Source organism: Falco naumanni, chromosome 7 (genome assembly GCF_017639655.2).
Source record: "Falco naumanni isolate bFalNau1 chromosome 7, bFalNau1.pat, whole genome shotgun sequence".
Lineage (NCBI taxonomy): Eukaryota > Metazoa > Chordata > Aves > Falconiformes > Falconidae > Falco > Falco naumanni.
In genome coordinates, this window is record NC_054060.1 from 70,448,505 (window position 1) to 70,470,652 (window position 22,148).

Here is a 22,148-nt window from a genome sequence, read left to right on the forward strand (position 1 = left end):
GGGATGTATCTCTTCTAAATGTCGAAGTAGCTGATGTCTAGTTACAACATTTTATATTACACTTATATATTTATATATATAAAGTATATATATGCAACAGGTAGCGCAGGAGTCACGTTAGGGATTAAGAAGGTTCCTCTTATTCTTTCAGGCACAAGTTGCAACTTCCTGTGTCACACTGTGTGGTGTAAAAAAGCTCCAGGAAAAACTGCTTTAAAAAACTGTTGTGGCATTTTGGTAGAATTGATAGTGGCATGAAGGCTGACTGTGAGGGACTTTTCTTGTCCTTATTCTCAACACAGGTTTTGCTGTGTAGCTTCATCTCCTGTAAGGGCAGTGCTCTCGGCCTCAGTATTTGTACTTGGGTCCCAAGATAATCGAACATCCAGATTTTCGTGCAAAACTCTCCTGATCTGTCGTTGTCTTAGTGCTTGATTTCCATCTAGTGTTCCGATTGAATGTGTTGGAAGACCAGTTCTTAATTCAAGACTTTCTCCCTGGGAATGTAAGACAAATTGCTCTTATGTTTTTTGTTGGTGTGCCCTCCGTTTCAACTCATTCTATGAGCCTGCTCATCTGCTGCACACAAACTCTGGGTAGGTCACAAATGCTGACTCCTGGCAGTCACTTGGGTTTTAACTGTCATGGCCCTGTGGATCAGAAGAAACCGTTCTGTTTGGGTTCTTCCTACTGTGTTAATCTCTCTTTGCTTTCTCCCCCGCTCTCTCTGAGGTATCTAACAGCTTAGCTGACTGATGACTCTCTTCCTTAGCTGAGATACCACATCCTTGCCCAGGGAAGATGACAGATGGAAGGCATACCTCTAACAAAGTCTTACCCACTGGCCACAAGAGCAGGGATTGTATCCAGCTTTAGTTGCCCAGTGGTGGGCAGAACAAACTTGTGCATATTCACACTGTTGAGACAGAAGAGTGTTAGTAGCTACTGGTGCCTCCAACTTTGTAAGGCTGACCTCGTGTAAATGGTGTGAGTTTGAATAGAGCCTCTTCAAAGATCCCGATATTTAACCTAGCTGGCAGGACTACACAGTCAAATGGACAGGGCCAGTCATCCTGCACAGTATTCTGAGCAGAGCTGGCATCCTCCCTGAAGCAGGCACGTGGCTGTTTACTGTCCTGCTTCTGCAGCACCTTTGGCAATTCAGGGGCAGTTCAGGTAGGTGTCAGGGTGTGTTTCTGCACAGCTGCTGCTTTCCAGGCAGGTGAAGCTTGCAGGGCTCTGGAAAATGAGCAGGGTGTAACAGTATAGGGAGTAAAAATGCACCTGCTGCTAGTTATGGAGAAGGGGTGATCTTTCCATTGTTCCTCTGAATGTGATGAATAGGATAATTTCATACGTCACTGAAATGTTTGCGTGGTGGTTAATCACAAACTGCAGATCTTGTGTCCTGAATGGCTTACCTTGTTAGGATTTCCTGTATTTGGCCTCATGCTCTTCCCCTGGCTGGTCACACACAGGCTGTACTGCAAGGGGATGGTCTGGAACAGGCTGGTGCCAGTGAAGCTGCCACCTCTTCCTTGATTGGGGGAATTACTGCCCAGCAGAGCTACTCCGGCAATCCTGTTTGCTGGTTCCATACAGTTTGCCCTGCAGCCAGTTTTCACTTGAATTTGTCTTTGCATGTGGCTCATCTACTGCACAGAAAGCTAAATATTTATGAAATAGGCTGTTAGAAATGATTGTTTTCCTATCCAGGCAGCTGCTGGGAGTGCCAAACTTTGCCTTGTACTAACAATACCGTTGCCTAGCTAATCACGGGCGTCAGGGATGGGTTTGCTGTGCTGATCATCACACGACGGCAGAAGAGATAATGAGCTGCTGGCAAGGATGCATCTGGAATCTGGCCGAGCGTTGCATTGCGTGAAACACCGTGTGCTGCTGCTTCCTTCCCAAACCAGGACAATGGATTCCTGTTCCTTAGCACAGCACCACCTTGCCCTCTGTAGCTCGATTGGTTTAAGAATGACAAGTTTACACAAAGGGAAGAAAGCACATCTTGGGGAGTTCAAATCCTTTGTAAACTAACCTGGTTTCGTATGCCTGCTCTTGGTGATCTTGAACGGACAGTATATTTGAGAAATCAGCTTTGAAGTGTAATTTCTTTTGTGGAGGAAGCGAACCTTGGCAGCATGAAAATCCGATTAGCTGTATGCGGTATGGCATAGCTTTGCAACTAGTCTTCTCCATGTTGGGCTTGCCACAAACTTCATTCTAGTAATGAGGTTGTGCTGATATTTTTAGATGGGATTGCAGGCAGCAAAGTCTTAATAAAACTTTAATTTGCGGACAAGGGTGCTGCTGTTGGGCCTTTCCATGTGGCAGCATTTGAAGGAGAGCAGTGCTTTTTCCCATTGCTGCTACATTCTTCAGTGTTGGGGATGGTTGAAGTGGAAAGACAGTAAGCGCTATTTATGCCTTCCTGGACACACATACCCTACTTGCAAATTACAGTTATGTTTTGTCTTGCCATCTTGCTCCTGAGCTGTATTGTTATGGTGGAGTTGGGGAACTTCTGTCCTAGTCCCTCCTCCTCTTCAACTTCCAGGTTTGGATATGCCAGCTGGAGGGTTACCCAGATGTCTGTCAGTTTGTGCTGACCGGTGCTTTGTTCATTTACTTTTCAAATACTGGTTAAGCCAAGGCAGTAAATAATATTTCACCTTTCTTGTCCCGTATGAATAATTTTGTCATTAATTCCTAGAGCTCGGTCCTAGTTTCTTCCAGGGGACATACGTAAGCTGTGTACATAATGCCTCCATGCAGAGGGAGAGGCTGTGTAGCCTAAGTTGTTGGCTCTTGGTACTTAACAGGCTCCACTCTGAATCCTTATTTGACTTTCAGCAAAGCATGCAAGCCTGCCCTTCATCCTCTCCAGGCTCGTTAATAATGTGAGCTGGACCCAGGCGTGAAGGAAATGTCTATCTCAGAAAAGATCCCTGCTGGGAAAGCCAGGCTGTGAGCAGCTCTGCATTTAACAAACCTAATGGAAATTTACAGGAAGGGCTTAGAGAGCTTAGTGACAGCCATAAAAAGGAAGAAAATAAAAACTTGACTAAGTGGACTTCACTGTCCATGACTGATGCAGTGTGGAGAATTGCAATTTTTCACCCTGAAGCCCTGGGCAGCAAATGTCCTCCTTACTGCATCCACATCCAAGTAGCAACATGCTCCATGCTACAAAGAGCTTCTACCTTATGCACTGGAAAATGTAAAGTGCTTCCAGCGTTTCCATGTCTAGAGTTTGATGGAGCAAAAGTTAAATGCTTACATTACCTGAAAAATATTCAGTTCTCCAGTGTAAGCTCTGCTTCTGTGAAATGAATAGTCAGGCCTTGATTTGCAAATCTCCTGGGAAACATACTGTGAAAGGCTTGCTAATTTACCAAATTCAAGCAATATTTTGCAATGGGAGTTAAAAAACCTTTAGGCTTTCTGAAAAAGGAGATTGCACTGTTTTAAATAGGTGTGGTTAAACCTGTGCTAATCTTAAGCTTTATTGAAAATCTGATTTAAACCAAGGTAATTGTGGTTGCTACACGCATCTTGTTGTGTACTTAAGTTGGTTTAAGGTGTGATTATGTGACCAAGTTTCTAATGCAAGCATGATCTTAAAACTGGCACCTACCCCATACAATAGCAGCATTTCTTTGGTGAAATCTTTGCTTATTAAGAAGGGAAGTGATGATCTTCATATAAAAGGTAGTGCCCAACCTGTCCTGTCTGTTAACTTCAGATATTTGCTTTCCTCACTGTACCTCGATGCACTCTGCAGCATCTCTTCTGTAGCCTCAATCAATCATCCCAAAGGCTGGAAGACTAATGGGGAGTGAGCTGGATGTTGATCTTAGGGCTGCAGAGAGGCAGATGTGGGTTCCAGGTCAGAGAGATGCAGATGAATGCAAAAGAGAACAAAGATTGTGCCGAGGGCTTTTATCGCCTGAAGTCTTTTGCAAGAGGTGGAGTTGGGAGAAGGTGTCGGTTCGCTGGCTGAGGGAAGAGGCTGCTGAAAGGTAGCACTGAGGGTGCGGGCTACTGCAGTAGGGAGTGCCAGCTGTCTATTCTGAGCCAGTTTTGTCGTGCTGCAAGGAGGTGTGCTCAGTCCGGGCTAAACAAACAAGTCAAAGTGGTGCTGAGGATGCTGAACTCCCATCGTGACCGAGTCTAGTGACCTTGGCTTAAGCCCATTCATCAGTGTTCCTGGGGTCATCAATGGGAGCGGTAGCAGCAGCTGCTACAGGTCCTCCTTTTGGGAAAGGAAGGCAAAGTCCTCGGTTCTCTGGCAGTAAATGGGTAGCTAATAGGACTCTGGCAGTGAAACTTGGTTGATAAATGGCAGCGTTTAAAACCAGTGTGTAAAGTCATGTATTAAACGGAATGGCTATTGATTTCACCATCCAGGGAAAGGTGGAAATTGACAGTGTGGAGTTAGAACAGACTTTCCTGTCCAACAACCGGACTGTACAGTAAGTGAGCCTCTGCAGAACAGGTAAGGGCAGGGACAGGAGATTGTAAGCTGGCGTTACTGTGTGTCAGCTTGGTGCCATCATGCTTTTGTAGAAGTGAGATGAGTCAGACTCAAAGAAGCACGCGTGTGCGTGCGTGCACAGGAGTGGAGCTTTCTGGGTAGTACAGGAACACAGCGTTTGGGGGCAGAGAGGAAACACAGCATTGCCAGCTCACATTTTGGCCTAGGCAAGGCTTTGCAGTCTTCTGGTTTCTTGTCTTGGGAGCTGGCAAAGGCAAGTAGGGCACAGGGAGCACCTTGGCGAGGAATTACCAGCAGTGTAGGTGGCTGTGGGGACCATGCCTGTACTTTGGAAAGCTTGAAGACGGCTGGAAGGAGAGGGAGAAGAGCATGGGTCTGTTTAGCTCTGTTGTGTAATAGCTGCAGATACCGAGCAAATTAGATTATTTTTTTAATGGAAATTTTGACTACCAGGTCAGAAAGTCTCACTTGCCGAGGGAGTGTGCCACTTCGCAGACAGCGAGTATGACAGCTAAGTCGCAGTATATTAGGCAGGGGATGGAGTAGCCAGAGGGCCTGGCACGGTTTTAGTGACAGGTTACCATCTGTCAGTAAACTCTGAAGCCTTTGTAAATCAGCATCTCCCTGGCAGCTGCTTTCATGGGGTATAATGCAGCTCAGGCCTAGCTCAGCACAAAAGAAAAAATAAAAAAAGCGATGACTGATTGCTTCCTGTAGGCTCCATGCATGGTTTTGTTGACCTAGTTTTCTGCAGCTCTCACCCTTGGTCCCGACCTCGGGTGCTGTCACCCCAGCAGCCTAGCCCCGTGCCCCCAGCACACATGGCTCTCCTCTTGCAGCGTGTCTGACCTGCAGCATCCTCTAAGCTGGGTTCTGGCATCTCATCACAGGGACAACAGCTTTTATATGGACATAAACCACCATATTTCTGCCCAAGCCATAACCAGCTACCAACTACTTGCCCTGAATCCTTCCTTTAAGATTATGGGACTACCCGTAGTTCATGCCCTGGGACCACCAGGTCATGACACCACCAGGTGTGATGCAAGTCCAGCTCTTCAGGTGTGGTTTCCTGACCGCTGCACAGTGCTGTTAACTCTCCACCCGGCACCGTCGGGTCTCTGCAGTCCAGCAGCCATCTGGTGGTACCCAGCACCATTTTGAAACCTCCAGGCCAGCTCACAGGGAGCTGGTGGGTCAGCATGGTGTGGCAAAACACTGTACAGAATGTCTTTTCCACAGTAATGCTGCCCGTAGTGCTTCGGGAGGCAGGACACAGCAGTAGGTGGGAGATCTCCATACCACCAGGGGCTGCACAGCGCGTGCCTGTCCTCTGACGCTTGTGTGGCGCAGAGTAAGCTGGATTTGCTCTTACCCTCTTCCAATCTAAGAGCTGTTGGGCCTTAGAAAGAAATAGGCGCACTTAGAGCGTTACAATTATGGCGGTTTAAATTCTGTGATCTCTCGTAGTCTTCAGCAGTGGTGTGATGATTAGCTGTGCCTTGTTAACCTCACCTGTTTCTGTGAAGTGACTAGCCAGCCCTGCATCTTTTGGGGAAATGCGCTGTGAAAGGTTGCCAGAGCTTTGGCTGTTCTGTTAAACTTAGTAGCATTAGCTGTAACGTTCAAGTTTTGGACTTTTCAGACACACACACAGTTGATCCAGTACAAACTCTTTTGTGGAAATTTGTTAAAATATCCTCTGCATCTGCCCTTGCTCTGCAGTGACTGTCGGTAAGAGGGCTGCACAGAGATTTATTTATAGGCAGAATGAGAACCATTTGTGAAGAAATTATATATCGAATAAGAGCAGGGTTTTACTTCGCATTACCTAGTGCAGGAAATGCTGATAGGCATCATAGAATTGGCCTTCCCATTCCAATTCTTTGTTTAGTCACTTGGAGTTAGGGTAACCTGATTTTATACGCACAGTTGTATGTCTTCATTTCCTGAAAATCCCTCTGCTCCTGTTGCTGTGTCTCAGTGCTAATACTGAATTGAAATGAATGGAATATTCCAGGGCAGTCTGGTTAATACAGTGCTCTGTGTTTGCAAGGTGGTTGATGGTGGTGAGCCCTTTTAATGAAAATGTGAATTGAGCTCGATCTGCAGTTTCTGTGGGACAGGAATCAACAGTCCCTTGTGCTGAGGGGACATGATATATGTTGGCTGGAATGCTGTCCTGTCATGCTAATATTTTTCCTTCTTTGGTGTTTCAAGGGCCTTAAACTCTGGAGTTGAGTACCACTGGGACCAGCTGAATGAGAATGTCTTCGCTGTGCATTCCAGCAGCAGGAGCACTGAGCGTCCTGGGTGAGTCTCCTGGGTATGGGTTAGAGACCTGACCTTTTCTGCTACTTTCCTTACACCTGACAGCACCACTTCATCTTCTCCTTTGTTCCCTTAGCACTGGCAGCTTTGAATATGCAATTTTTATCCCCCTTTGACACTGCCTAGCTGGGTCACCTGGCCTGCTTCCAGCAAGTGACATTCAGTGCCCAAAAGTGCTGCCAATGATATTGAAGTACTTGTGTCATCCATGGCTTCAGTAACGTCCATGAGCAAGCTGTTGGGAGGAGCAGGTGGGGCTTGATGCATCAAAACCACCGTGCTAAGTAAATGGGCTTTGGAGGATAACTGAGGAACGGGGAGTTTCACAGGGATGAGTGCAAATCCATTGGGCAGACCTGGTGACTGATTTTTCATCCCTTTAGTTTCTGGTCATGGGACAGTTGTTTCTCCGCAATAAACTCTAAAACTAAAGCTAAATCCCTTGACAGCCCTGTTGGCTGCTTCACCCAGTCTGTCCAGTGATGCACACATGAGTTACTCTAAACACAAGGGTGGTGCTGCAGTCCCTTGCTTCTTGCCCCAGCGATGAGTACTTCTCTCTAAGCCAGCTGCTCTCAGCAAGAGGGTGACAGTCTTGTTTATGAGTTGTGAGCTCCAGGATCCCAAGGAAGTTACACGGTAGTGTACAGGGCAGTGTCTGTGCTGTCTTCCAGCCTTGGTCTGCTTGAGGGTGAAAAATAAGCAGTATTCTTTATTCTGCCGTGTGAGTGGATATTGCCACTACTCGTGGTTTTTGACTGCACATACCGGTCTTGCATGATGGGCTTAGGAGCAGCTTGAAGGCAGAAATACTGCTCAAGAATGAACTAGCTCTAAGAGAGAGCAAGAGAAGTACGGGAGGTTTCAAAACCTTATGAAAAAAGGTTGTGAGTGAGGCAGTCTTTCCTAGAATCTCTTTACCTTTCCCAGCACTTACAGCCAGAGGTCAGTTTTGGAAAGCACATTCAAGCTTTGTCAAGAGTCAGCTCTTGTAACGTCATACACGTCAACTATTTGATTCTGAGAAGCTAATGAGCCTTGGGGTGGTTCCTGTTATTTGCTTTTGAGAACAGAGAGTTTCTCTTGTCCGACTGGAATGGGCAGAAATGCCTGCTGGAGTGCGTTCGTGTGTGATGCTGACAAACTAGGAGGTCCAGAGGAGGGAAGGGGGGTACAGGCGGTGTCCTCGGGAGTTAAAACCGCCCTGCCGATGTGCAGAGGGAGGTTGTGTGTGTGTGTGGTCCTGCGCTGCGTGTCGTGTTGCCTACTCAACTCAGTGACCCTGAGACAGAGGAGTTCTGCAGGCTTCGTGATGCTGCAGGGATACCTGTCCGTGCCTGGCAGACATGCTGCTTCTGTGGAAGGGTGAGTGGACTCCCTTAGCTTCGAACTCCAGAGACCAGCCAGCTGAGGCTGGAGAGGGGTATCTCTGTGTGTGTGTATAAGTGCAGGTCGTAATTCCCTCCAGCCCCGTCTGCATAGTGGCTAGCAGGTGCCTGGTGGGAGTGGAGGCAGGAAGAGGCCCAGCTGGGTGCTTCAGTCTTGCTGGAGCACATAGTCTCCAATGCTCCTGCTCTTACTTGTTTTTCTCTCTTTTCAGAACCAGCAGAGCCACATGGAGGACAGACAGGGACATGGGCCTGATGAATGCCATAGGCCTGCAACCCCGAAACCCCCCCACCTCTGTGACTTCGCAGGGTACACAGACCTTGGCGCCTCAGCTGCAGAATGCCGAGACTCAGACAGAGAGGGAGGTACAGGAGCAGGAATCCGCCTCTGCAGGGACTGGGGAAGGTAGGAGCTCAAGCAGTGATCTGTCTGACGGAGCTTACCTGGTGAATGAGGAGGTTCCGCATAGGTTCCACGTCCTGTCAGTGCATTTGGACACTCCTATTACCTCTTCGGGAAACATTTCTCTAGCCTGATTTGCCAAGATCAGGAGAGTGAATCTGTCCGCAGGAATAGAGAAGTTGTCTGTTTCACATACTTTCAGAGGGCTAAATGAACTCTTCTCCAGATCATTGTTGTCTTTGTAGAATCAGCTGTACCAGCATCACTCCTCACGTATTTCCTGAGCTCTAAACACCAGTAAGGCTGCAAACTGTTAAGAATTATCCTTTCTACCTCTGTGTTAGTTTAGCTTGATCCTTCAGCCTCTGCATCTACAACCTGTGGCAGGCTTCACAAGCTCAGCATCTGGATACAAAATGAAATACTGTAAATCACTTCTGAAAAAGCAGGTATGAGTATTCTGTTTAGTCTGATTGATGACGGCTGTGGTGAGTGTCCAGCTCAGCTATTAAAAAATGTCTCTGGTGTTTTCCAGTCCAGGAAAACTTACCAAGATGTAGGAGCTGGAAGCAGCTGATATGTAATTCTTATGCGATGATAAAGTCAGTGATCTTTTAAAAGCGTGGTGATTTTGTCCAGGTTTCTTGTCCCTGTACTGCTTGAATCAACTCTGAAAGCTTGACTAGGAAGGAGTTGGGCAGTATATCCATAGGAAAGACAGAGAAAGTCAAGGAGGCAGTTTTGAAGTTGTTGCTTTGTCATGAGCCCACTTGGCTTTGGGAAGTAGCCCATGACGTGCCTGTATGCTTGCTTGTGCTCTGTCCCTCTGAAAGATGCTTTTTGGGCGTGTGGCTCCTCCACAGTTTCTGCTGTGCAGCATCCAGCACATGTGATAAGGCTTTGTGTTTCTCTGATCTCAGCTCTTCTGTTCCAAGTTAAGTGGCAAATTCCTGACGTGTGGGGTTTCCCATCTGCTTATCTCAGCAGAGCTGAGATTATCCCCTCTGGAAGGTTAGTACAGTTGAGGGCATGTGAATAAGGCTGCAGCTAGGATGTCTGGACAAATGCTGGACTTGTGGGAACTGGTTCTTCCACTGAATGTGCATGCAGGCTGAGAACAGGGTACAGGGTGGGACCTTCCCGCATCGAGGCCGTGATGGCTGCTGCTGCGTGCTCCGTCAAACTGCCCGAGTTCTCCAGTGCTGCTTCTCTCTGCTGCTGTTCCGCAATCACCTGAAGGTTTCATTATCTCGTGCTCTTTAATTAACCTTTCAATTTTCAGATCTAGATCATGGTTTTTAACTAGACCATTAATGAGATGAGGAAGGGTTGTCCTTCACCAGTGCCTTGGGCAGGGTACCTCTACAAAGAAGCAAAACATGTAGCATTTGGAAGAAAAGGAGTGTAGTTAAAAAGCTTAGGGCAGAGGCTTCACTTTGTCTCCCTTTCTTGCTTGGAAGAAGATTGGTGGGTTCCACATCTGGTGTGATTTCTGGCTCAGATGCTGACTTGGCACATGTCCCCTTGCAAGTGGCCTTACCTGCAAAATGGGCTGTCACACTCCTGTCTCCTGTACAAGGATCTTAAGACCAAAGGAGTTACTCCAGGACGGACAGATGCACTGGTGATGAGCCAAGCGGTCTTACCCTGTAGTTGATCAGTTCTTGTGCCAGTTGCATCCTCGATGGAAATCCCTTTGCAAAGGCTCAAATGCAGCTCAAAACAGGGAGCTATCAAGACATTAACTACCAGGAGCGTGTAGGATCCAAAAGACCAACTGTAATCCATGACAGAGGAATAGTACAGGGACCTACCATGAAGCAGAAAAACAAATTTTCAGCTGCTGTTACCAGTGACACCTCAGGCAGCTTGCCAGGGACTTGGGGCATCAGTGGTCTGGCTCATCTAGGAATCCTCATGCTTTGCATTGCACTTCAGCTCCATTGTGCTGCTTGTGGCGTTAAGGTTACTGTTTCTCCAGCATCATAAACTCAGGATGTTTGTCCAGTGTGTTCAGGCAGGCTAGGTTAGATGCTGTGCAGTATTTCTAATGGATAATTTGCCCACTGTACCTACCATAACTCTGTGCCTGTTGAAAGGGAAACGGTGTTTCCTAATAGCAGGATCTAGATGTCAGGGACAGGAAGGAGGGGGGGGAATGAAAAAAAGGAAAAAATGTGCTACCGCTAACTTGAGGTGTGACCTAGGGCAAATTATTAATCACCTACCAAATGGGAATAAATCCTCCCATAGTACAGTACACCAGGGGCTGTGAAGATTAATTAGTGTTTTATGTGGAGCTTTGAAGATGTAAATCGCTACGTAAAGGCTTAGCGGTATTATCAGCAGCAGAATGGATAAATCAGATGTGAATCTGAGTAATGTAAAGGAGAGTGTTTTAGTTATCACCTGGGGGGGGGGGGGATGACAAACCAAACAAAAAAAAAAAAACACCTCACAGACCAAAAAACCCTTGAATGTTTAATAAAAAACAAAGACAAAGAAAAAGAAAGGCTAGTGCTACCCCTAGGACTGGGTTTCTGTCCTATGTCCTGCCAGCCCCACTGTTGTGGGGAATTCTGGCTCAGGGCATTTCTTGCAGATATGTGCTTACTGAAGAAAAAGAAAAAAAAAAGTATGCAGAATTACATCAGAAATCTAATTAAGCTCTGTGCGGGTATAAATAGTTTCCTTTTCTCATGCAAAGCTCTGCGGGGACTTTGCTGTTCTGATTATCTTTCTACCTCCTTTGGAGGAATGAGTATATGATGACTTTATTAGAAGTGAATCCCTCTAATGTCTGTATTTTTTTGTTTTGCAGCAGTTAACTGCCTTGTGAACTCTGCTCCCAAGCCACACATAAACCAAAGGAAGTTATTGTTGAGAGGAGAGGTACCAAGAAATGCCTTAAACAGTGTTTCAGCTGTCTCCTGCTTCCTTTTAAGCTGACACACACAGTGGAAACAGCGATGGAGTTGTGACTTTGAGGCACTCTTAATTAGAAACAATCTGTTGGGAGTTATACTGTACTTTCCCTTCCAAATGGGCAGGCGTGATGGGGGAGGGATCTGCATTTTACTGGCAAATGAAATCTCACTTAAAAACCAACAAAAATTCCTAATGAGTTTAACGGCCCAAAGTTCTAACCTTTAGAAATTGTAATTCCCAGTCCAGACTGGGCCAGGCTGTGGCTGCTGCTGGATCTGTGGAGTAGGGTGCAAGTGGCAGTAAGTGTCAGGGACTGCAGCTGCGCAAAAGGTGCTGCAGGAGACTTGTTTGATTGTGCACCTGCGCTGTCCCCTGGCTACTGGCAATATATCAATACATCTTTCAGGTAATCCAGTTGATCAAAAAGAAAAAAAATAACCCACACTCAAAACCAACTTGATGGAAATAACTGCAAGGCAATTGTCATCTCGGTTCCTCTCACCTGCATTGTCTTTGGGGGCTTAAAATTCAGATCGCTAGCTCAGTGTTCAGTGTGCAAGTAGGCACGTGTTAGGAACTCCTGAAATTGCAGCTGTTGGAAGACGTGCTGTGCTGCCAGGGGGCTGCTGCTTTGCCCGTCTTTGGGGGAGCAACGTGTTGACCGCTGTCACACCATACACAGTTTTTAACCTATTTGGTCCAAGCGTTTCTTACGAGCCGGTACAAATTGCCTTCACGTGCAGCTGCTTTCAGAGGTTGTAGCAGATGCTTTTGAGAAGGAAAAAGGTGGTAAAGCGAAGGCTTGAGTTTGTGGGATTCAGTCTGCTCCAACTGTTAGCAGTGAAAGGAGAGCACACGCAAGTGAAACTTCCCTGGTGTGAGCAAAGCATCCTGAGGATGCCTAAGGAGCATGTGTAAGCAGAGTCAGTGTGCCTGCACGTGATGTCATTTATTTAATCTGAGGCATTAGGAACATGTGTTGGGGGCTGCGCAGGCAGGAATACCTTGTCCCCAACCAAGCCTTACGAATGCTAAAAAGAAACATGTTTTACGTTAGCTGAACATGTTCTTGCAGTGCTGTCGTCAGATGTGATGTGACTTTGGTGCGATTAGCGTGGCAGTGGGAACCAGGATGCCAGGGATCAGCTTCCCGATCTGCTTCTCATTCTCCAAGTAGAAACGTGGGTAGATCCCTTAGCCTTTCTTCTGCCCATCCATCTGTAGAATGTGCGTCATATGTCCTGTAGAACTGCACATTTTGGTTTCTCTTTAAAGCCCTCTGAAAAGCTTCTAGAGCCTAATTCTGGTTTTTAGGTAGTGCATGTACTTTGTAAGCCTTTACAGTGTGAGCTGCTCCAAGTACCTGGCTCTCTTGGGATTAAATTATGGGGGCTACTTTTAAACTGTCATTACAAAAACAAGTTTCTCTCATACAAATCACCGAGATAGTGCTATGAAATGTGTTACAAGTCAAAGCAGTTGTGCCTTTTCTGAGTTTAGTGGAGTTGTTTGCATTAGCTACCGAAGAAAGGAACTGTGAACGTGCTTCTGAGCTTGGCTGGGGAGAAAAGTAACTGGTAGTATTTCTTCTGGCACTAAGGGAGATGTGATTATTCATAGCTGGTTATGCAGCGCCGTGACCCTCCCTTTCCTGTTCTTATGCAAGGAGTGAATTCATTTAAAAATGCTGATATTTTTATCTTTGAGCATCTGAATTAGTGGGTCAGCTCACACCTCAGAGCTATTATTCCATGTTCTCTGAAGACTTCGATATCTCTGCAGTGCTTACTCTTAGTTCTAATTTTGATGCTTTGTTTGCAAGCATGGCTACTAACTACTGCTGGTTTTAGTAAGAGGAAGGCTGAAAATAGGAAAAAAATTGAAGAGCGATGTCAGTGCAGCCACAGAGGAGCCTGATCTCTTCTTGCTTCTGTGGGCTTTGCAGTTTATCAGGTGCCTGCCGTCCATGCCCAGAGATAAACAAGTTGTGCTCCCCGTAAGGACTGCAGAGACCGCTTTGTTTAAGAGTGGAAACTCTCCTGCCTTGTGCCCAGCTCCACTGAAAGTTTGCCAGATGTTTCACCTTTTGTAGTTGTCTGTGTCAGACTCTTGTCTTGCTGGCATAGCCTGGCAGAGGACTTCAAAAGAGATGCATTAGCTGGGGAGTATTTTGTTAAATGTTGGAGCCAGTCAGCTAGATTGATAGAGATCCCCTGGCCTTTGGAATAATTACTCTCAAGAGTAATGTTTTGTGTCTGTGTTTGGGATAGATGGGGTTTTGGGCGTCTGGAAAGGTCACTTCTGTTAAAGTAGGAAAGGTTTGTAGAAACTGTAGGCACAGCACTAGTACTTGTGTTGTGGGTGGGGGCGTTCCTGTCCTGTCAGGCACAGAACTTGTGTCCCTGTCCAGAAAAAGATGCCGACTTGCGTCCTGCTCTGTGGTGGATTCTGATAAAAGCACAGCCGAGGTGGAGGGTGAGTTGGCAGGTGTTAGGCTTACGTGGGCACTTCACGCGCTGGAGCTGGTTCACTCAGTTTTCTAGATTATGCCTGTAGTGCTCTGTGAGGTTTTTCTGTTTTTCTCACCCTAGAAGGTAGGCTTTTAGAAGAACGAGAACTTAAGATAAAGGACTTGACAGAGCCTGGGAGATCAGAATGTAGTTTTGAGCATAAAATGAGAAGAGGAATTGCCCTCTCCATATGGTGAGTTAGGGGTGCTGACTTGGCCTGCCCCCGCGCCAGCTCGGGCTCACGCTCTGGGTGTGCCTGAACCCTTTGGAGCCTGAAAAAAGCGTCACGAGCCACGGGTTTCTCTCCACCCTGGGTTTGTTCGGCCGGTGCTGCAGGGAATGGCGCTTGGCCACTGCAGCAAGTTGAAACTTGTAGCAGCCTGAGGTGTGGGGTTTGCAGCGTCGCTGCGGGTTTGGGTGAGTGCCTGTGTGCGGGCTCGGAGCCTCCCCCAAGCAGCAGTTAGCTTGCTTCGCCTGCGCCGAGCACTGATGTAGTCTGCACTGGCAGCCTGGTGAAAGAACATGTGTGGGAGTCACCAGGCAGGAGAAATGGGCTGTACGTGAGTCTGTGCTGTAGCTCAGCTCAGGGCAGTGGCACAGGGGGCTTTGCTCTGAACCAGCCAGCCAAAGTCACTGTCGGAGCCTGAGAGGGAAAAGGGGGCATCAGCCCCCGAAGCAGATGCGCTTGCTGGCCGCTGGCGCGGCGAGGCTCACCTGGCGCTGGACGGGCTGGCTTTCTGGGGTTGCCAACACTGCGTTACCTCTGTGCTCGTCATCTGAAGGCTCGTGACTTGCTGATTTCTGCTGTGGCACCAGCTCTCGCCTGTTTTCTGAGCGAGCAGCTGCCTCAAGTGGAAATTCAGCCGTGGCACGTGGTAATTAAGGGGCAGGGAAGAGCAGTGGGTGCCGCGGTGTGCGCTGCCTCCGTGGACTCCTGGTGAAGCACGTTTGCAACGCTGAGGTGCGTTGGTGGGGGATCCTTGCTGATCTGCTGTTCCAGTGCTCCTGTATCGGGCTAGTTCATAGTAAGTGATCTGTCAAGAGCCGAGTACCTGCTGTCTCCAGCCTTGTGTAGGAAGGGCTGGCTGGCGTGTCTCTAAGCCAGGTTGCACATCTTGGCTTTCTCAAGCTTCCTCTCTGGCCCGGCCACATGGTTGGTAACAAAGTGCTTATGACTGTGCCCCCAGAACTGTGCCCCAAAACTGTGCCTGTCAAACCTTCCACTTGCTTCTGCTCGTGATTAATGCTTCAGTATCCCCCTGCATACGTGTGTTTCACACGGCAGCTTCCAGTCTCTTGGTTGCCTCTGCTCTCAGCCTTTGTGCTGGTCAGCCAGGTTCCTGGCATGACCTAGTTCATGCGTCAGCTGCATCCTGAGCAGGATTTCTCCGCTAGAGTTGTGGGTCAGGCTCTGCCCAGGGGCTATTCTTGCTCGCTCCTCTAGGCTTTGCTCCAGATTCTCATGTGATTACTGTTGTCTCCATGGTCTCACTGATGCTCTAACCAAGGAGCTATGTAATTGCTGTATGGATAGTGGATGTAGCAGGCTTACTACATTCCTAGCAGAAAGGGACTTATTCTACTTGAGAGAATTAAATTTGCCCTTAATGTCCATAGTATTTCGACAGCAGGGCAGTATGTCAGCAGACTCGCTTGAAGATTAAATTAGCCGTACCCTGTGGTGGAGGAAGCTGGTGGTGTTTGATGCAAGTACCACTGAGCCGATGAGGAAAGGGAATAAGCTGTCACTAACTTGACTGCACAACATGTTAACAGCTTTAACTATCTCACTTTTTTAAAAAATAACCTCTACAATGGCATGGTGTAGACTGCTGGATACCCCAGCTCTCAAGTTGGATACATGAGCTCTACCCCACAGCCCCAGGCGTTTTTCTCTTCCTAGTCAGTGTGGCATTTTGTTTTTTATTGTGTTTTAACTCCTGCCTACATCTAGCCTTGTTGACATTTGTGTTCATTTCCTTGGTGCCAGGAGAGCTCATGGCTTTCTCCTCTCCTCTAATCAGCATTGTGATAGCTTCGTGGAGCTGGGAGTGAGATTTATCTCTTTAATAAGAATCTCTTTAATAAGAATCATCAGGATCCCACTGTGGAATGATTCTTGCAGTTTATGATTACAGATTGTTTTCCCCAGACAGTCTGGGTAGGGTTTGTAGCAGAAGCTGGGAAACAGAACTGGGCTGGACTTGCCTGCCATGGGGATTTAATCTCCTACGTGGAATATTTTTCTGCGAGATTTTGTTCTTCAAAAGTAATCTTCAGCAACCAAGGCATCTGATGACAGTTCCCTCAGAGCTCAGTACAGCCTGACTATGAAGGGAAGGCTCAGAGAGTAGACAAAGATGCTGGATCTTAAAAGATGTTTTTTGCTCTCCTCAAAAGATACCAGTCAAGGGGAACAGGAGCCTACACACTTGATCCTTCCTTGAGCATAGGTGATGTGGAAGCACACGCAGACAGTGTTCTGTAGCTGCTGTCTGCTCTGGGCCACCTGCCTGTGTCCTCCCTGATACTAGGGAGACTGCCATCATGTCGTCTGCCTGGGGCGTTCTCAAACAGGTGAAATAGGAAAGGCCTCGGGACTCTTTAACGCCATGGTGAAATGTTTGATTTGTTGCAGTGCAAGCTGAGGTTTTTCTTCCTGCCCCTGTGGCACTGGCTGGGTGGTCGCTGCAGCTGTGAGGAAACTCCCTGGCTGCCCTCATTTTCCCCACCTGAATGGCCAGATAAGAGCTGCTTCTGCAAGGCTTGGACGTGCCAGTCTGGGGGGGATACCTGTGGGGGGTGGCCAAGGTTTTCCTGACAGAGTTCAGTGCCTTTGTTTGGCACTTCACCGAAAGTTACGGAAATAAAATGTTAGGCCCCCTCTGGAACAAAACCCATCTTCTGTCCCAGAACCTGTGCTGCTGCATCTACACAGCGAGCTTTCCCTTTGTGTTGTCGTTTGCCTCGTGCACCAGAGTTGCTTCTGCTTTCTCTTGCAGGTGAAGGTCCAGAATACGGGGCCAGTGGGGAGGATGCCCTGAGTAGGATCCAAAGGCTGATGGCAGAAGGTGGCATGACCGCTGTGGTCCAGCGGGAGCAGAGCACCACCATGGCGTCCATGGGTGGCTTTGGCAACAACATCATCGTGAGCCACCGGATCCACCGCAGCTCTCAGACTGGTGCAGAGTCCACCGGAGCTGAGGGCACGTCAGCACAGCAGTCCACCTCACAGCAGCTGGCAGCTGAGCTGGAGGGACGGATCCTTTCAGAGTCTATGCAGCTGTCAGAGCACAGCCTGAGCCCGCGGACAGCCCCTAGCAGGAGTGAAGGACAAAGCGCTGGTGACCTGGACCTGCCAGAGCCGGCCCAGTCCTCCATGGACACTGAGGGACCAATGGAATACAGTGACCTAACTAATAATAACCATCTTCCTGACAGTACCAACTTCTATAGTAATGACAGCACCAGTGGGGAGTCGCAGAACAGGTAGAGATTGAGTTGTGTGTTGGTGCTACCCTTGTACTGCTCAGCAGAGACCTGTACCTCACAGCTGGCCAGGAGCTGGAAGAGTAGGGACGTGTAGCTCGGACAGGGTGCTGGTGATTCAGAGGGCTTCTCCATCCTGGGTGGGCGGGAAGGGATAAAAACTGCAAAGGAGGCCATGGGGAAGAAAGCGTATTTGACTTCCAGCGTTCCCACTGCTGAAGAGTTAACAGGAATACGAACCGTACTGGCTGCGCATCACCTAGATTTTGAAGCCCCATGGGATCCCCTGCAATTCGGTCATTGTCATCCTTTGTAAAGCTTCTTTCCTTTTCTCTTTCCTGCCCTTTTATGCCCAGGGGCTAATCAGTAGAGTGGAGAAAGGGAAGGGGGCCTGCTGCATCCTTCTGGAGACAGGCAATCCTACTGATGAGCAAACCTGGGCGTGATGCTCCAGCTCCCTTGCTGGAGTGGAGGGGTCTTCCAGGCCACAGTCCTGCTCCCCTCTGTGTGTGGTGTTCCAAGACCCATCCTGCTGTGCTGTGGTCTTTTCTGGGAAGAACTGGCCTTTGCCAAAACCTGTGTGGCTTGGGATCTGCTCGCAGGTGGAGATCCTTTCTTTTTAGATAGATAGTTTAGTACTTGGCAGGAACCTGAGCAGAGCTGCTGTATAGATGGGTAGAGGGACAGGGGCTCCTGCACTCTAGTCAGGATGCGGTTCACGCAGGGACGTTCTAAGCTGTGCCAATATTAACATGAATGAGCCATCCCAGTGGTTTCATGGTGCCAGGACTGAGCTGCACCTCCTTGGCAGGGGGCAGGAAGTGTCTTGCAGCTCCAGGCCAGGGTGTGAGGTATGGGTCTGTGATGTAAGGTGTTGCATGTGAAATCTTGACCTTGTACATGTAGTTTCTAGTGGAGAAATCAAGGTTCTGATATTTTGTTTTTAGTCTCAAATGTGATTTTCCTTTTCGTTTGTAACTCTCCATCCCTAGCAGGCTTGTGGAGGAAGGACGGGGAGAGCGTGAGTGCTAACGAGGGAAACACCAAAGATCAATGTCATTAAAATATGACAAACCCTTGCTTGACCTACTGTCTTCATTTGTGTGACGGTTGTCTCTGCGTTCGGCCCTGGGACAGGTACAGCCAGCTCAGAAGCTCAAGGTAGCTTAAAAATGTCAGATGGTGACCACCCCCTTCCCAGAAGGAAAGCAGGTTCAGCCTTTGAGTTGAAAGCCCAAAACTGGGAAATAGGGAGGAGCGTTTGGGAGTCTGGACTGCAAATCACCTTTTAACCAGCCTGGAGATGAGCAGGTGCTTTGGCTTTTCCCATCATTCAAGCACTGCAGTAGGGAGAAAGAGGAGCGTTTCTCCAGTCCCACTTAAAAAGGTAGGTAGAGATGCAGCGCTGTCCATCTTGGGCAAGTGGAGGATGGTCTGTCTTGCTGGCCTCTCCGAGCAAAAAAGAGGTGCAGCATCTGGCTGTTCTGGATAAAGGGACGCGTCCCCAGCGTTACCGCTCTGCGGTGAGGGATGCTTCCCCTGCTGTGTGAGCACCTGCCGGCAGCTGGTGCACTCCTGCCTGGCTCCTCCAGATTCTGTGCTGCAAAAACATTACGATAAATAAGGCTGTCATTAGGCAGCACTCAAGCTCCCAGTCAGAAGAGTCTGTTAGAGAACATTAGGCAAATCTTTTAAATCACAGCCTGGAAATGAACCTTAAATCAAATCAGCTGCTGCCAGGCCTCATTGCAGAGTGTTAATGAGGCTCTAAAACCTGCCCTGAGCCAACCACATCCCTGATCTGACACAAGAGCAGCCTGAAAAACGGGATTCCCTTGTGTGGCGAGGAAGGTTTCATGCATCCCTGTGTTGCCTCAGTGTGGGGTGGCCTGAGGATGTGCTGGCGCTCGGGAGCTGCGATGCCTCAGCTGAAGGCTGGGGCAGACAGGGCGGTGCAGGTCTAGGCAGAGCTGTTTACTGCTCTGCTTGAAAACAAACTGAAACAGACCCTGGGAAAAAAAATGCTTCAGCTCAGCCTGGCATTTCATCTTCCCTCTCCCTGCACAATTCCTGGAAGAGTCTTGAGGGCCCATTCTTGGTAGATGTGTTGCAGAGCATTTGCAAATGTCCATTTCCATAGCGAGAGCCAAGCCACCTACAGAAAAATTTCCATCGCGGCTGGGGAAGGGTATTCTGGGATGCCACACTTTAGCGTTGGCAGGATCTCAGAGGCCTGGCGTGCACGTGGCTCTGCGTGCCGGCTGCGCTGCGGTGCAGAGCCCCCAAGCCTGCTGTGCCGAGGGCTTCCCCTCGCTCCAGCCCTGTGCCCCCAGAAACGGGGCCGAGCTTGTGGCGAGCTCCAGCAGGGGCCAGAGCAAACCGCAGCTGCTGCCTTTGACGCCGACTCAGGACATCTCTGAAGCAGCTTTTCATTTGATGCTTGTAAGGGAGGCTCCTCCAGATGAGGTAAGGATGGGTACCTGCTCAGAGCCGGCAGCTTTGATGTTTCTCCTAACCTGCTCTGTAGCTCTGGGCTGGTGCCTGGTACCTGTGCTGGTACAGCCTTCGGGCAGGAAGGGTCTGCAGGTGGGCTGTGGGTGGGCTTGATCTTCAGGTGCCGCCTTGGACGTGCTTTGTGGGTGACCCGCTGTGGCCACATAGCTAAGCGGGTGCTCTGGGTGGTGGTGGGCTCGCCTGTAGGAACAGTTTGGGTTTAGAGTTTCAGACCTAGAATCTGCCAAGCTCAAGTTTCTGTCCCTGCCTGAGACCTGAGGGAGGGATGGGGTGGGAAGAGGAGGGACAGGATGGAAAATTGAGCACACTTACGCCATGGCTCACTTCCCCACTGCCAATACAATTTTCTTTCTTGTGCTTTCCATGCCGCTTGGTGGAAAAAAACTCTCTGCCTTGGACTACCCTGTCGTGGACGAGGCATCTTCCTTGGTTGGGTTGGGCAGGGCTGAGCTGACCTGTACCCAAGCAACACACCTGATGAGCTTGCAACATCCGTATGATGCCCTGAGGCCTGGAGCCCCCCCCCCCCCCCCCGCCCCCGTGCAGGACTGCAGGCGGTGGGATTGCCCACGTCCAGGACAAGCGCAGCAGCAGCACCAGGCTCCTTCCCCAAACCTCGCCGCTCACCCGCTCGCTGCGGTGTGGCAACGCAGCGCTGAGGCAAGCACCCTGCCAGGAGCAACGTGGAAACAACGAGAGCTGCCCGAGGAAACCAAGCCAGAGCTGTGCGTGCTTGCTGGACCAATTTAGGAGGCAAAATGAGAGCTTTGCTGCGTAGGAGCAGGAAATAATCTTAAAAACCAAAAGCTTTTCTCAGCCTTAGCCTGTCAGGAGCCTTTAAATGTGCTAACAAAATCCTGGGGAAAGGAGGAATACGGTGCAGAGAATTTTATTTAGCTTTCAAAAGGCTTTTGATAAAGTCCCTCACAAGAGGCTGTTAAAGAAACTTGGTCACCTCAAAGGTGAGGGGTAGAGTCCTCCTGGAATGGAAGCTGTTTGAGGTGGGAACTGCAGTCAAAAGTAACAGGCGGCTCTTGGCATGGAAAGAGGTTAGTGGTGGGTTGGTCAGGTTCCGTAGGAGCCAGCGTTCTCTGAAAGCCCTAATGAGCTAGAAGAGGAGGGGAACAGGTGAAGATAACAAGATTATTTAGGTTAGCTAGGAAGAGAGAAGGTGCCAGAAGCCTGGGGCAGTAGGAGGAGGTAATGGTTGGAACTGCTCTGCTGGCTTCTGTATGAAACCTTCACAGCGCTAACCTCCACGGGCACCGCCAGCCGGTGAGCACTGCCTGGATGGAGGGGAGACCTGGGGTCCCACGGAGGGTTGCCGAAGCCCTGGCAGGTGGTACAGCGAAGGAGCGAGACCCGCTTGTCCCTCCAAGCCCTGTGTTTGCTGCCCTTTCTCCTTCGCTGGCCTGTCGTTCCACCTCCAGCACCTCTGTTTGACTCCACCTGGAAGTCCCGTGCCGTACCCACGCTGCGGGGTGTCCCTGTCTCTGGGTGGTGCTGGGACCTCTGCTCTATGTGGTGGCCAGGAGCTGTGCTGGGCGGGAAGGAGAGGGCAGGGAGCAGGGCACAGCTGGATGCGCGCAGGGAGTCCCTCTCTGCGCTGCCGACGCCAAGCCCCCTGGCCAGCCCCTCTGCCCGCTGCTCAGGCCGCTGGCTGGGGAGCAGCTGCCCTCTCCGCTCAATCCCAATCTGTCAGACAAGCTCTTCTCCAGCAGGAAAAGGCGAATTAATTAAAGCGTGCAGCATGTGAGCCATCCACCTCTAATTGGGATTTCAGCGTGCAGCGCGTAAATGTCACGCTGCCGCTGCCTCGGCGTGGAGGGGGCCCTTGGCACACGAGGGGGCCGGGGGAGGTGGGGGCTGGCAGCCTTTCATTTCCAGCTGCCACCCTCTGCCAGCCAATTAATGTCGGTGCCCCTTTCTCCTCGCCGCCGGGAGCAGAGGCTTCTCTCCTCCTTGCCTTGCTGCCGCTGTGTGGCTCCTGCCGTGGTAATGGGCGAGAGGCTGGTTACAGCCCGATGAGCGCACGCCGGCGAGCACGGGGATTTGTTTCCCCACGGCGTCTCGAACAG

The 22,148-nt window shown here is 49.4% G+C and overlaps 1 protein-coding gene across 7 annotated transcripts in view; it reads left to right on the forward strand.

The window, feature by feature from the left end:
* Window positions 1–18,635, forward strand: part of AMBRA1 (autophagy and beclin 1 regulator 1) — a 135,555-nt gene extending 116,920 nt beyond the window's left edge. For all 7 annotated transcript variants that reach the window (XM_040600285.1, XM_040600282.1, XM_040600287.1 and 4 more), the window contains 3 exons: window positions 6,728–6,820; window positions 8,439–8,632; window positions 17,070–18,635. In XM_040600285.1, coding sequence (XP_040456219.1) covers window positions 6,728–6,820; window positions 8,439–8,632; window positions 17,070–17,560 — 778 coding nt within the window. In that variant the 3' untranslated portion in view covers window positions 17,561–18,635. The remainder of the gene's footprint in view (window positions 1–6,727; window positions 6,821–8,438; window positions 8,633–17,069) is intronic.
* The last annotated feature ends 3,513 nt before the right edge of the window (window positions 18,636–22,148 follow it).